Genomic DNA, 13,345 nt, shown 5'->3' with positions numbered 1-13,345 from the left:
AGGACATAGGAAGGGAGCTGTGTCGGTAGCTCAGGGTTCAGTACCTGCTTAGCATGTTCAGTGAAAGGCCAGTGGAGCAGTATAGCAAAATCTTGTCTCAAAGAAAGAGCAAAGCCTCTCACAAGATCTTGTTAGTGAGCTGGCTCCATCCTGCTGCTCAAAGCCAAGGAAGAAGACAGATAGATACTAAGTGTTTCAATGTCTTCCTGCCTCAGCTGATGGGGTTATGCATAAGGAAGACGCCCTCAGTGTGGAGGCGCTTTGCATAGGGCACAGGTAAGTGTTTTTGACAGAACTCACAGAGTTTGCCAGAGCCCCCTTACTCATCGTGATGGGAAGGCCGTAAGGCCCAGATTTCCTCAGTCAACCAAGGCAGAGGCCTCTGCTTAGAACATTTCAAACATTTCCAAGTGACGTGGAGCAGGCGGGCCCAGAGACCCTGCTACACTTCCTGTGTGGGGTTCAGACACCTGCCTCCCCTGCCTACTTCGGGTGCCTTCTTCAGAAATGGTAAGTCTCTCCTCGTAAAGCGCCCTTCTTCTCATCCTATTATTGCAAACAGTGATCCAGAGTCTTTACATGCAGCCAGCACGTCGAAAACTTTTCCGGTTTCCTTTTCAGAAGTAATGAGCTGGCTGTGTCCGCCATACTAGTAGAGCGAGCCTTCTGCGAAGGATGCGGTGGAACGCTTTCTGGAGTGTTCTGGGCCTCAGCCTCCTAGTAGGTGAGTAGGCAAGAATGAAGAAGGGTGGCGCTTTCCCAGGCCATTCCAAGACTTGTAACCTTGCCTGGTGCAGCTGGTGCTTCACTCGCTAAAAGATTCAAGGAACTGTTGGTGATGTCGTTAAGGGTGTGGGGGGATGAGGGCAGGAGCCCAGGTGCGGAGGAGACCGTTCAGGAGACCGTTCAGGAGACAGACAGAGGAAACCGCTTGGGTGGGTCACATCAACTGAGGGAACGGGTCTGTCTGTCTTGAGAACGAACCCATCGGACTATAAACTCTGCAGCACTTTAGAACGCAAAGGGAATGGGACAGAGTGAGCTCTGCTTGGTTTGAGGGAGAGGCGACAGGTAGATCTGGGCCCTGCCCAGCTTAGTAGCTTTGAGACAAACCCTTTGTCATTCCCAGTCTTTTGAAAGTGACTAAGAGATTCCACTTAGTTTAGTCCGTTTTCTGAAGCAAGGCGTGGTATAAATTATAAATAACTGTGAGTACACATGCGATATAAATAATACCTGAGTGCACAGCAGTCATTTGCTAAGTATGTGCACTTGTAAAGAAAATACTTTACACGGGTTAGCCAATTCGGTTCTTACTTTGGAAGAAAGGGGGTACAGGCCCTGATTTACAGAAGAAGTTGTCACCGCGGGATTGAATAATTGTTCAATGTTAAACTGTCAGCAAGTCCTGCAGTAGATCTGGGAAACCCCGTCTACAAGACCCGTGCTTGGAAGGGTTGCATTTTGTAAGCCAAAATGGCTCATGAGAGTTTTCTGTCAAAGAGCTAGAAAACACTGTGCTGCCGCAGCTGGGCTCCTCTCTGAGAGCCACAGCCATTGTGCCTCCATTTCCTGCTAAGCTTGAGTACACGCACATCTTCAGTGGGGTGCTGGGTGAGGTGGTTGCTGCTTGTGAAACAGAGCCTCGTGATGCAGTCTAGGTTGGCTCCTCGTAAACTCCACGTTCGTCTGCCTTAGCCTCGAGAGTTCTAGGATTACAAGCTTGTGCGGTCACCTCCCTCAACATTCCACACTTCTGAAAAGCGTTCACCTTTCTTAATCTGAGACTAGTTCAAGGAGCACACTTGAAGTCCCAAGGGGCAAGTCCCACCAGCCAAGGCATTTTCGTAAGGGTCTATGGTAAATGGTACTCTCCCTTTAATTAAAACGACAGACAGACAGACAGATGAAAACACATAAATTTAAAAAAAAAAAAAAAAGGAGAGCCTCTGAGATGGTTCAGTGGGTGAAGGTGCCTTCCACCAAGACTAACGACCTGGGTTTCATCCCTAGGTTCCACGTGTGAAAGGGGAGGACTAATTCTTGTAAGTTGTCCTCTGACCTATCCCACGTGTAGGTATGTGTCCACATACCCACATACAAAATAGGTAAATGTTAACAAATGTAATGAAGGGAAGAATAAAGAGGAAAGGGGGAATTAAGGAGACTATTAAAGACTTAAGCTCCCTAGCAATATGCCTTGCCTGCTATGGGGATAGGAAAGCACCTCACCCTCTACAGAAGCTGTTCGTAAACAAAGGGCTCAGGCAGTGCGGAGGTGGGAGGATTGGTTCACTGTAACAGACTCTAGTCAGTGCTGACTGAGGGGACCAGGAGACCCGGATGCACAGGCTCTAGCTGATGAGTAGTCAGAGTTTCAAATATTCCTACCTCTGTCTCAAGCAGAAAACAAATGGAAAATTTGAGCTGTCCAGTTCTCAGGAGCCAGAGAGTGAGAGAACCCCAACACCTGTACCCACCAAGGGCTTGTTTTCCTTCTGAAGTCAGAGTACAGTTTTCAAAATGGAGAGTCTGCTTCAACCCTTGTTTGCTCTTTCTTGAGCCACCCAGAAAGGAGCCTCAACTTGACTAACTTCTGCTTGTTGAGCACCCTGCACTTGTGTTTAATGCCAGTTGTTTCCCTGCTCAGCTTCCCCCAACTGGCTGGGGACCCCTGCCCAATACCCTGAAGTAAACATCCTGTATGGTGCATAGAAACGACTGAGCTGATGGTGGGTGGAAAGGACTTTAGGTGCCAGTGACAATGAGGCAGGAACACCACCTTTTTGTTTAGAATTTCAGGCATTCACAGCAGTTACTAACTCTTTTTTATTGCTTGTTTTCCAGATGGCACTTGGCAGGATGGTAAGATACGACTTCTTTCTTTGCTATGAAATCAAGCCAGTGTTCTTGGTTCAGCCATCACACTAAATAACAGTGTTTCAGTCTGTAACTGAGGGATGGCATATACAACAGTAGACGATGCAATTAGAATGGAACTGGAACGTTCCCATCACCTGCTATTTCTCTGCATCTTTTCTGTGTGTAGAGGCACAGATATTTACCATTGTGTTGTGATTCCCTGTTCAGTGCAGTTACATGCTGCAGAGGTTTATAGGCCTGACACAACACTCTACAGTATATAGTCTAGGTGAACAGTGGGCACAACACTCTGTAGTATATAGTCCAGGTAAACAGTGGGCACAACACTACACTGTAGTCTAGGTGAACAGTGGACACACACTACACTATAAGTGAACAGCAGGCACACACTACACTGTAGTCTAGGTGAACAGCAGGCACACACTACACTATAGTCTAGGTGAATAGTGGGCACACACTACACTATAGTCTAGGTGAATAGTGGGCACACACTACACTATAGTCTAGGTGAACAGTGGACACACACTACACTATAGGTGAACAGCAGGCACACACTACACTGTAGTCTAGGTGAACAAGCTCTGCTCTCTACGTTAGTTGTGTACACGTGTACTGTGACATTCATTCAATGACCAACTGGCTGAAGAATGTGTTTCTCAGAACTGAACTGTCTTTAGGGTGCAGTTTATCAAAGCTTCCCATAGAGATTCCACAGGCAACAGTGAAAGAGATTTTTCTCCCCCTTTGCCCCATAGATGTGCCCCAGGTTAGGGAACAATGAGACTGCAGAAAATGATGAACAACTTAAAACAGTTAAAAAGTTTTCAGTAGAGCTGGGAAGGTGGCTCAGTTGGTAAAATATTTGTGTGAGAAGAATAAGGGCCTGAGTTAGATTCCCAAAACATACACTGAAAAAAAAGCAAGCACAATCCACGCACTGAGGAGGCAGAGACAGGAGGCTCTCTGGGACTAGCTAGCCAGACTAGCCAAGTAAGTCATCAAGCTCCAGGTTCAGTGAGAGACCGTGTCTCAAAAAGCAGTGAGATGAAGAGCTATTGCAGAAAGTACCCAATATCTGCCTCTATGCACATGCGTGCACACACACATACACACACACACGCATACACATATGCATACATAAACACACGTACAGGAACACTAACATACACATAAAAAAGTTAAAAAGTGCCAATGGTTTTCATTCTTCTGCTTTTCCTGTTTGATATGAGGTTAGGAGAGGATGTGAGTTGGCCAGATGCGTGTCTAGGGTAACCCTGGTTGGGGTGGCATTTGGGTGCACACCCACAACCATAATCTGAATGTGGGTGTCTATGTGTGCACTAGCCTGAACTTTACATTCTCAGTCAGAACAGTTAGATCAAGACTGTCCTAATCCTGGAAGCTTCTCTGTTCAGTCAGCACCTCCAAACTGAGAGAAGCAATGGTGTGTTCAAAGCAGGCTCCTTCCCCTTCAGTGTATAACCGGCGTCCACAGCAGCCATTTTGTGCATAGCCAAGAGATACAGGCTGTAGAATGTAAGACTCCAAACAGCTTGTCACATACAGCCAAAGAAACTTCAAGACCCGTTATGCTGAGACTGAGGGGAGGGTCCTCACCCACGGGAGCAGGGACGGATCTCAGCCACAGATAAGAATGTAACTGACAGCTTGTGTTGCCTTGCCTTTCAGATCTCGAGGACCTTGGTAAGAGGATTCGCTCTTCTCAGCCTCTTCTCAGCCGGGGAACAAACTAATCAGAGACAGACACCATGGGAGCAAGAGCACAGTGGGAACCAGAGCTAGTGGAGGGAGACGGCGGCGTCTGTGTGAGATGTGCCGGGTTTGGCCGCTAGTTTCCATGTCTGGCTAGAGCTGCACATGCATGCGTCCCTGCGCATACTGCTAGGGAAAGGCACACGCGTGGTTGTGGGTCAGGCAGCCTCTCCACCTGCTTTTGTGTGAACTCTAAGTTTTGCCTGTCCTTGGTGTCTGGCCCATAGTGGGTGCTCAATGACGTGTTTGCATGAAGAAATGAACAGAATATTAAAATTTGGTAGTTCTTTGTCCTCAAGAAGCCAGTTGTTTTTAAGAGAAGCAAATATTTGATGCTACAGTGTGCTGCATGCAATGGGTAGGTGCAGAGAAATCGTGAAGTATGAAAAAGAATGGCAAACTCTGCAAAGAGCTGAGGAGGCTCGGGTGGGGGCATCTTGAGCGGAGTTGAAAAGGCTTCACTTGTACTTTATGGTCAGAGGATACTTGAGGCAGAGGAAACAAAAATCTAACCCTGAGACTTGACGGCCTTATCTGAATCCTGATTCAATTTCCTACTTGGGTGTTAATGAATAACTTTTTTTTTTTTGCAGGGGGAGGAGGGATTCAAGACAAGGTTTCTTTGTAGCTTTGGAACCTGTCCTGGAACTAGCTCTTGTAGACCAGTCTGGCCTCGAACTCACAGAGATCCACCTGCCTCTGCCTCCCGAGTGCTGGGATTAAAGGTGTGCGCCACCACCGCCCGGCAATGGGTAACTTCTTAATATCTGTGCCATTTGACCATCGTGTGTAAAATGGAAACAACTTGTAGCATTGATGTGAGGACTTAGTGACTGATTCATTTAAGACACAACAGTGCTTGCAAGACAGAAGTCAGTAGATGGCTCTTAGCTATTCCATAATATATGTGTGTGTGCATATATATATATATATATATATATATATATATTATAGAGAGCAAACTTTGAAGGGGGTTAGAGAAAGATGACTCTGCAGTTAAGACCACTTGCTGCTCTTTCAGAGGACCAAAGTTCAGTTCCCAGGACTCAGTTTCAGGAAATTTGGCCTCCTCTTCTGGCCTGTGTGAGCACCCACGTACATGTGTGCATACTAACAAGGAAACATACGTATATACATACACATAAAGTTTATTTTAAATTGTTTAAAAGGGATTAAATGAGTATGGTGGTCTGCACTCTGGAGGCAGAGGCAGATGGAGCTCTGTGAGTTGGAAGGCAGCCTATTCTATATAGCAAGATCCAGGCCAGCCAAGGCTACATACACAGTGAGACTCTCTCAGGGAGAGAGGGGTTGGGGAGATATATATCTTGGAAGTTAAGCACAGACAGACTGGTTAGTACTTGAATAGAAGAATAAATGTTAAAGTTTGTTGTGCATATATGTTCTAGCTGTTGCCCAAAATAATCTAATTAATGAGAGATAAGCAATTTATAGGAAACTCAATTTCTTAACCATCGTGAAATGCCATGGATGTGTACAAGCTGTCTGTGAACATGTCTGTTTCTAAACATGTACTTCCTGGTCCTTGTAAATCAACACTCTGATGTTGAATTTGAACCAATACGGTTGTAAGCAATTTTTTACATGTTTTCAGAAAAACCTCCTAAACATAGAATAATGTCTGGTTACTTTTAGTCTATCTTATTTATGATTTTGGATTCACAAAAGCTTTCTAGAAAACATCAATGATAAAATTATTAAGTTGAAGTCATCCTCTGTTGGGATTATACCCAGCTCCCAGCTGCTGGCTAGCAGAGCGGGCTGTGTGAAGTCCCAGGCAGAGGCTGTGGCGTGGCTGGGTCACAGCTCAGCTGTTTTCCATGGAAGCAGGATCCCAGGAAGGAAGGGAGGAAAGAAAGCCGCGTTTTTCATGAGCATTCGCTATGTGCATCCGCTTTCCCCTTCGGGATTCTTTTGAGTCTCTCAGATGCCCTCTGTAGTGCTCATTTCATCTCCTCTTCCCTGAGGAAGAGACTTGAGACTGGGAGCCACGGTGCAGGCCTGTGATCCCAGCCCTCGAGAGACTGAGGCAGGAAGGCTGAAAATGTGAGACCAGACCAAGTGACATAGCAAGACTTTGTCTTAAACAATAAAGACTTCAAAAAAAGAAAAAGAAAGAACTGAAGCACAGAGAGGTTAAGCACCTTGCTCCTCCTCACACAGCCTCGTCATTCACGTCTTTCCCTAGGAACGCGCTGTGTCTGAGAAAACGCCACCACCAACTTCTCTCTTCCAGTTTAGATTCTGCCATGTCAGGGCTGTGGCACATCTCAGTAGTTTCCAGATCCAGCCACAAGTCTTCCAGAAGGACCACTGCCAGCCCACCGCTTAGGACGGTGATGCCTGTTGTAGTTTTTATGAATTATAGTGGTTTTTATGAGTGAATTTCTGTTGTCTGTATCTGTAGCTCCCCCTCCAACCAAATAAGGGAGAGTTCATTATGCTCAGAGATAGTGTTAAAGCCAAGCCGCTCCTCCCAGAAAGAGCCGTCCTCTTAATCTGTGCAGAGTTCCTTGGGCCATTAGGAGGCAATGTGGAGGAAAGTATATTGAGTAAGACATTTGGTCTCCATGGCAAGCAGCTTCATTAGCTTTAAGGGAAAACATCAGAGGCTGGGGATGTGGCCCAGTTGGGAGAGTGCCTGCCTGACATGCACAGAGTCCTGGGTTCAAGCCCCAGCACCACACCAACGGGATATGATGGTGTACACTTAGAATCGCAGAGCTCAGGAGTTAGAGGCAGGAGGATCAGAAGCTGAAAATCACCCTCAGCTTCATAACAAATATGAGACAAGCTTTGAGTGCATGAAACTTGTCTCAAACAAAAAGAGAAAAATCATGGGAAATATATAGGCCTGAGAATCAGTGATTCCAATGCACGGCGGTCTTTATCTCTAAGACCCTGTGACAGCTATCTGGAAGATGATTCTGGCTGAATGAGGGACAGCCCGAGAGTTCTCTGTCTTACGACTAACTCTCTAATTTCCATAGCTCGGGCTTGGGAGCACAAGCTCCTGTATTTTGAATCTGGATTATGCATGAGCATATTTTGGGGATTTACTCCAGACCTCACCTCTGGGGTTTACAGTTCTTGGGGTATTGGTACCTACTCCCTCTAGAAAAATATTTACATCAAATGAAAGTGTAAACCAGGATTGTTTTCTTACTGCTCTTTTCTTTTCTCATTTGCAGATACTGAGGCACAGACACGTGAGTCTACAGTGCTTACTTTATTTATGTCCTGCAGAAGATACAGACAAGGGGATGGGTGGAGGGGAAGAGACAGACTGGGGGAGATCAGCCCCAAGAACTGAGAGCCCCTGTTACATTCCCAACATCTACTTTAGATAGATACCAAATGAGGACTTTTGTGGACTTTCCTTCACTTCTACCTTCCCCTTTCCAACTCCCTATGTGACTGTCCACTCTCTGAAGCCACCTTCCAGAAGGTTCTCTGCCCCTCCATCTGTACACACATCCCCTCTCCCAATTTTTCCAGTCAGGATTCCTCCCTCTGCCAAGCAAATCTCAACCCCAGTGATGAAAAATCTCCTATACCTGGCTGCCTCTTAAGAACCTGGCTGCTTCTTAAGAACCAATTTGCCATTTGTGAAATTTTTATGGATTTCCCCTCCAAACTCCTTCCCTTTTCTCTTTTTCCTCAGATTATAAGGTCTCCATCTCAGGAACCAAGATCGAACTGACATGCCCTCTAGACAGTGATAACATAAAATGGGAAAAAAATGACAAAGAATTGTCTGGACAGAGTGACAAACAACTTATGCTAAGTGATTTTTCGGAAGTTGAGGACAGCGGCTACTACGCCTGCTACACGGACGCCAAAAAGAAGAACGCGTACCTCTACCTGAAAGCAAGAGGTAACTCAGGTTCCTCCCCAAACAGCTTTCTTGAGAATCCCCCAAGCCAGCCACAGTCCCTGTCATCTCAAAGCTCCTCCTGCACTCTGTCCCTGGCTCCCTGGGACCACACAGTACCAGCATTTTCTGAAAAACAGATTCACAGTGGCCTGGGATTATCTGGGTCACTTCAGTTGGTACTAGGCATAAAATAGCAAGTTCCCCCAGAGGCAGGCTTGGGTCACTTGCCTTGTGACATACTCAGAATCAAGACTAAGCAGCATCAGAGATACATTTCATCAGGAGGACTTGCAGAGAGACTCAGCGCCACTACCTGAAAGTCTAACCAAGGCATCACAATAGGAAGTGCTGCCTTTATCCAGCACTGTATTTGTTTTGGAGGTTGTTTTTGTTGTTGTTTTGCTTGTTTGTTTTTGTTATTTTTGTTTTTCCAGGACAGGGTTTCTCTGTGTTGCCTTGGTGGTCCTGGAACTCACCCTGCAGACTAGGATGGCCTTATACTCAGATCCGCCTGCCTCTGCCTCACGAGTGCTGGGATTAAAGGCGTGTGCAATCGCTACCCGGCTAAGTAGTGTATTTGTAATCCCTACACATGCCTCAGTTATTCAAGGGCCTGGGACCCACTGAACTCCACCCCCAAGGTTTATACCACGGGATCCTTTCCTGCCATCCCCACATCAATCGTATAGCTTAAGCACGTGTTTTATTCCTAAGTAGATGATGAGAAAACAGAGTGGGCTGAAAATTCCCACACTAATGGGTGATGGAGCTGAGACTGTTTGACTCCAGAGCCTCCGACCATACTCACCCACATTGCTTGTCATTCTCCCTGGACGCTATCTCAGGGCAGGGCTCTGGTTAGTGCTGGCAGGCGTGCAGGTGTTGAAGGAAGACTTGTCTTCATTTGTTTCTTCCTCTTCTCCCACATCCGGTGTTTTCCTTTTTGGGTCACTTCTCTCCCTCCCCGACCCCTGCCCCTGTAGTGTGTGAGAATTGTGTGGAGGTGGACCTGACTGCAGTGGCCATAATCATTGTCGTTGACATCTGCATCACTCTGGGCTTGCTGATGATGGTTTATTACTGGAGCAAGAATAGAAAAGCCAAGGCCAAGCCTGTGACCCGAGGAACCGGTGCTGGTGGCAGGCCCAGAGGTAAAACCATAGAGCTGGGTCAGGGGAGATTTGGCCCGGGCCAGGATGGGCAGCAACTGTACAGCAGATTCCAAACAGCTTCCATAGGACATTCTCTGTGATACCAAGATCCCTACAGAGAGGGCTTCCCGTTCAAGATCATTCCTCTCCTTCGACTCTAAAAAACCTCTGAAAACCAGTGCTGACCAACAATGCAGTGGGTTTCCTCGGATGCCTGGCAGTGCCCTGCAGGAAGCAGATTCGACCCCCAAGCTGTGGGCAGAGAGATCTCAGGATGTTAGTTCCCATCTCATCCCCTTCCTTCTGCCTGGAGAGAAAATGGGAGGACCTGAGCTGAAGCAAAATCACAAGTGATGAGAACAGAGTGGGAGGCCTCAGGGATGGGGCAAAGGACAGAAAAGAGGACGATGGCTGGATGGAAAAGGGAGATTAGACGAAAGGACAGAGAGGACCCGCCCTCCCCTGGGCTGGATCTCCTAGCTACCATCTTCACTGCAAGACTGGTATTCAGCACAGAAACAATATATTCCTTCTTTTTTCTGCAGGGCAAAACAAGGAGCGGCCACCACCTGTTCCCAACCCAGACTATGAGGTAACAGATACAGTGGGCAGGAAGTTGGAGGGGGCTCCTTCTGGAGAGGAGTCCAGCTGGCACAGTCCATCTTATCTGCAAGACATCCAGGGCTCCCAGACAGGCTACCCCCGTGCCTTCTCCGCCTTCTTCATGTTATTCAGGACTATCTCCAAGGCTGTTTGGCTTCCACAACCATGTAGAGGCAGGGGACTAGAGGAAGGGAGACATCTCTCTTTCTCTCACTTGTTGGTTGTCTGAGATTCGGCTGTGGAGGATAACACCTACGCAAATGCTAACCTGATAGATGAGAATGGTGTTCTGGCAGGTGCCAGTGCTGTCAACCTGTCACTAAAATAGGGCGGTGCTTGATGAGCAAATAGCCTCTAGTTTCCCTCCATTGTGCACACTCACACACTCACACACACACATGCACATATACATACCACATACACATGTACACATGACACCACACACACACCACATGCACACACACACATATACACACCACATACACATGTACACATGACACACCACACACACACACACACCACATGCATGCACAGTCAGGCACTATAGCTCTTCCCCACCAGGCCACCATCTGACTTAATACCTGGCGCCGGGGCTGCCTTCTTTGTGACCGTGCACTAGCAATTGCTAAAATTTTTCTCTATCACGCTGAACAAATTGAACAAAATTTGAGCACCAGGAATAGGGTATTTAGTGTTCCCTCAGGAACTCCAGTTAAGCTTGACAAAAGTGCCAGAGGCGAGTTTTTACAATCTCCCTTACTGGGTTAGGAGGCTTTCAGAAGGAGGTGGCTGGCTCAAATCTGTACCAAGTTACAATTAGACTCCCCCGACTCCAAGCCCAGAGGTCTTACCCTGAAGGCAGCCTACACCCCAGTGCTTCTTCCTCCGTGTCTCCTTCCTCCCACCCTCCTAATCACCGCTCCTGTTCCACCCTTAGCCCATCCGCAAAGGCCAGCGGGACCTGTATTCTGGCCTGAATCAGAGAGCAGTCTGACAGAAAGAAGGGACACTGCCTTCCGTGGACCCAGATCCAGCCCTCTGAGTACCCTGCTATTCCCTGTTCTCTGGACAAATTGTGGACCCCACAGAATTGTTCTTTAGCCATCTGGTGAACACGTTCTGGAACCTTGCCTCTGCTTCCTCTCCTGCCTCCTCTGCTAGTGTTCAGTACTGGGACGTTGCTGCCTCGATATCCTCTGAAGCATCATGGATGATGAGACCCTCAGCCAGCAATCTTGTCAGGATGCTTATTCCAGCCCCCAGGCCCTGCCCGCTCCTTCCTTTTGCCGCCAGTCCCCTCCTTTTCCTGCATATAAATTGGCCCTCTTCCCCAGCCCTTCCCTATAGCTTTCTGTATTTCCAACTCTGTGTTTTACACCCTTCTCTGGGAATGGACTGGGTGACCTTTGGCAAAGGTCCTAGCCCAGCAGGTGCTGTGATCCCCTTTCCAGGTTTTATCTTAAATCTTTAGATAGTATCTGCATCTCTGTGAATATACCAGAATCCTCTCTGCTAATGGCAAAGCAATAAAGTGTGTTGACTAGAAAAGTTACTGTCCCTTTTTTCCTAGAAGGTCCTAAGAAGCAGCCTGTGTCCTAAAGCAATTCAGTCTCTCCCAGGGACTCAATACAGTGCTTGCCTATTGGAGGGGGTGGGCACTCACTGCCCTCCAAATGCATCAAATCATCAAAGTTGTCAAGGGTGATGGGGGCGGGGGGGCTGATGGAGCTAATGGAGTGGTTGGTCCATAAAATGAATAAGATGGAGGGGACCTGAAAGTTTGGTGGTTGTACCAGAAAAGAAGAGAGGGTGCAGAGGGAGTTGGAGCTGAGACAAGCACTTCTACCAGCTGTCAGGAAACACTGCTGAACAGAGCAGAGGGAACACAGGCAACTCTCAGCTCTCAGCTGGCTCCTGCCCTGGAGGCAGCTGCCTGAAGCCCCAGACAGTGGTTAAGCAGCAGGATGTGGGCTGCGCTGGAAGTGAGGTTGAGAGAGGTGCAGTGACAGCCAGAGAGCAGAGGCCAGTGGGGAGAGGGTTTGGTTCTCAGTCTCCCACACAGGCTGCTTGCAGGAGAGCGGAATCCGGAGCCCAGACAAGCTGCCCTAAGCCAGCTCAGACCAGCAGGCTCGCTTCTCTCCCTTTCTGCCATTAGACACATCCCTGCAACCTCAGGGCTCTCCTTACATGACGTCTGGCTTCTGAGACGGGCTGCTCTCTGCATGCTGTTCTCTCTCCGCCTCAGACTTGTTAGTAGACAGCTCTCCACTGACGGGTCACTTTTTCTCTCTAGGCCTTGGTGATTTTGCCCATCACCAATGGCTAATAGGCAGGCTGGCTGGGGGGGGGGGGGAGCAAGGCAGAGTCTAGAGATCTCTGTGAAGCAAGCAGGCAGAGACAGAGGGCAAGACTTGTAGTGTTTTTGGAGAGTGTAGGGGTCTAACAATCTGAGGGGGAGCCCCTCCTATCTTCAGCTGAAGACTGAGTAACACACAGAAAACACTGCAGTTACTTGGAAGGATCTGGAGGAAGCCTTGTGGCCACCAGAGTTGGATATAGCTGCTACAGTTTCATAGCACAAGGCACTGGGAAGAGCTGGAGGCTCCATGGCAGAAGAGGCAAACAATCGTGGAAGCCTGTTGGGTGAATGCACCAATCCCATTCGGGAGGGTTCTGTCCTCGGCACCTAAACCTCTTACAAAGGTTCCATCTTCTAATAATCTGAGTTGGGGAAAAAAAGATGAGATAGGCTGGGTGTGGCCATACACTCCAGTAATCTCAACACTTGGGAACAAGAGGCAGGAGGATTGCTGCAAGTTTAAGGCCAGCCTAGACCATGGGCAGGGTCCAAGCCAGCCATGGATAGATAAAGAGAGCTTGTCTCGAAAAAGGAATTACTGGGAGAGGGCACCAATATGCAAGACCTTAGCAGTATAACAACTTTAAGGTCAATAAATTTCACAGCCTAAATTAAACTGATACATTCCTTAAATAATAAGGAAAATATTTCAGGGCTTCTTACATTGTTTTTCTACTC

The 13,345-nt window shown here is 47.7% G+C and overlaps 1 protein-coding gene and 1 long non-coding RNA gene across 2 annotated transcripts; both read left to right on the top strand.

The window, feature by feature from the left end:
- Positions 1–448: 448 nt before the first annotated feature.
- Positions 449–2,861, top strand: LOC130872451 (uncharacterized). Its single transcript, XR_009056966.1, has 3 exons — positions 449–510; positions 622–724; positions 2,848–2,861. It is a non-coding gene; the product is annotated as an uncharacterized LOC130872451 (long non-coding RNA).
- Positions 2,862–4,074: 1,213 nt separating this feature from the next.
- Positions 4,075–11,839, top strand: LOC130873490 (T-cell surface glycoprotein CD3 epsilon chain). The gene is made up of 7 exons (XM_057768357.1): positions 4,075–4,129; positions 4,573–4,587; positions 7,869–7,886; positions 8,342–8,554; positions 9,538–9,705; positions 10,251–10,297; positions 11,246–11,839. The coding sequence occupies exons 1-7, from the start codon at positions 4,075–4,077 to the stop codon at positions 11,300–11,302; spliced, it is 573 nt and encodes a 190-aa protein (XP_057624340.1). The 3' UTR covers positions 11,303–11,839.
- Positions 11,840–13,345: the final 1,506 nt, after the last annotated feature.

The sequence above is a fragment of the Chionomys nivalis genome, chromosome 4 (genome assembly GCF_950005125.1).
Source record: "Chionomys nivalis chromosome 4, mChiNiv1.1, whole genome shotgun sequence".
In the NCBI taxonomy this organism is placed as follows: domain Eukaryota; kingdom Metazoa; phylum Chordata; class Mammalia; order Rodentia; family Cricetidae; genus Chionomys; species Chionomys nivalis.
Note: the sequence above shows the minus strand (reverse complement) of the source record. Positions and strands in the feature narration are given on the sequence as shown.

Bases quoted from the DNA above. Each gene is read 5' to 3' on its own strand.
- LOC130873490 (XM_057768357.1), top strand. From the start codon at position 4,075: ATGGTTTTCATTCTTCTGCTTTTCCTGTTTGATATGAGGTTAGGAGAG. The intron at 9,706-10,250 runs GTAAAACCATAG...TTTTTTCTGCAG, and splicing joins TGCTGGTGGCAGGCCCAGAG to GGCAAAACAAGGAGCGGCCA. The intron at 10,298-11,245 runs GTAACAGATACA...TTCCACCCTTAG, and splicing joins TTCCCAACCCAGACTATGAG to CCCATCCGCAAAGGCCAGCG.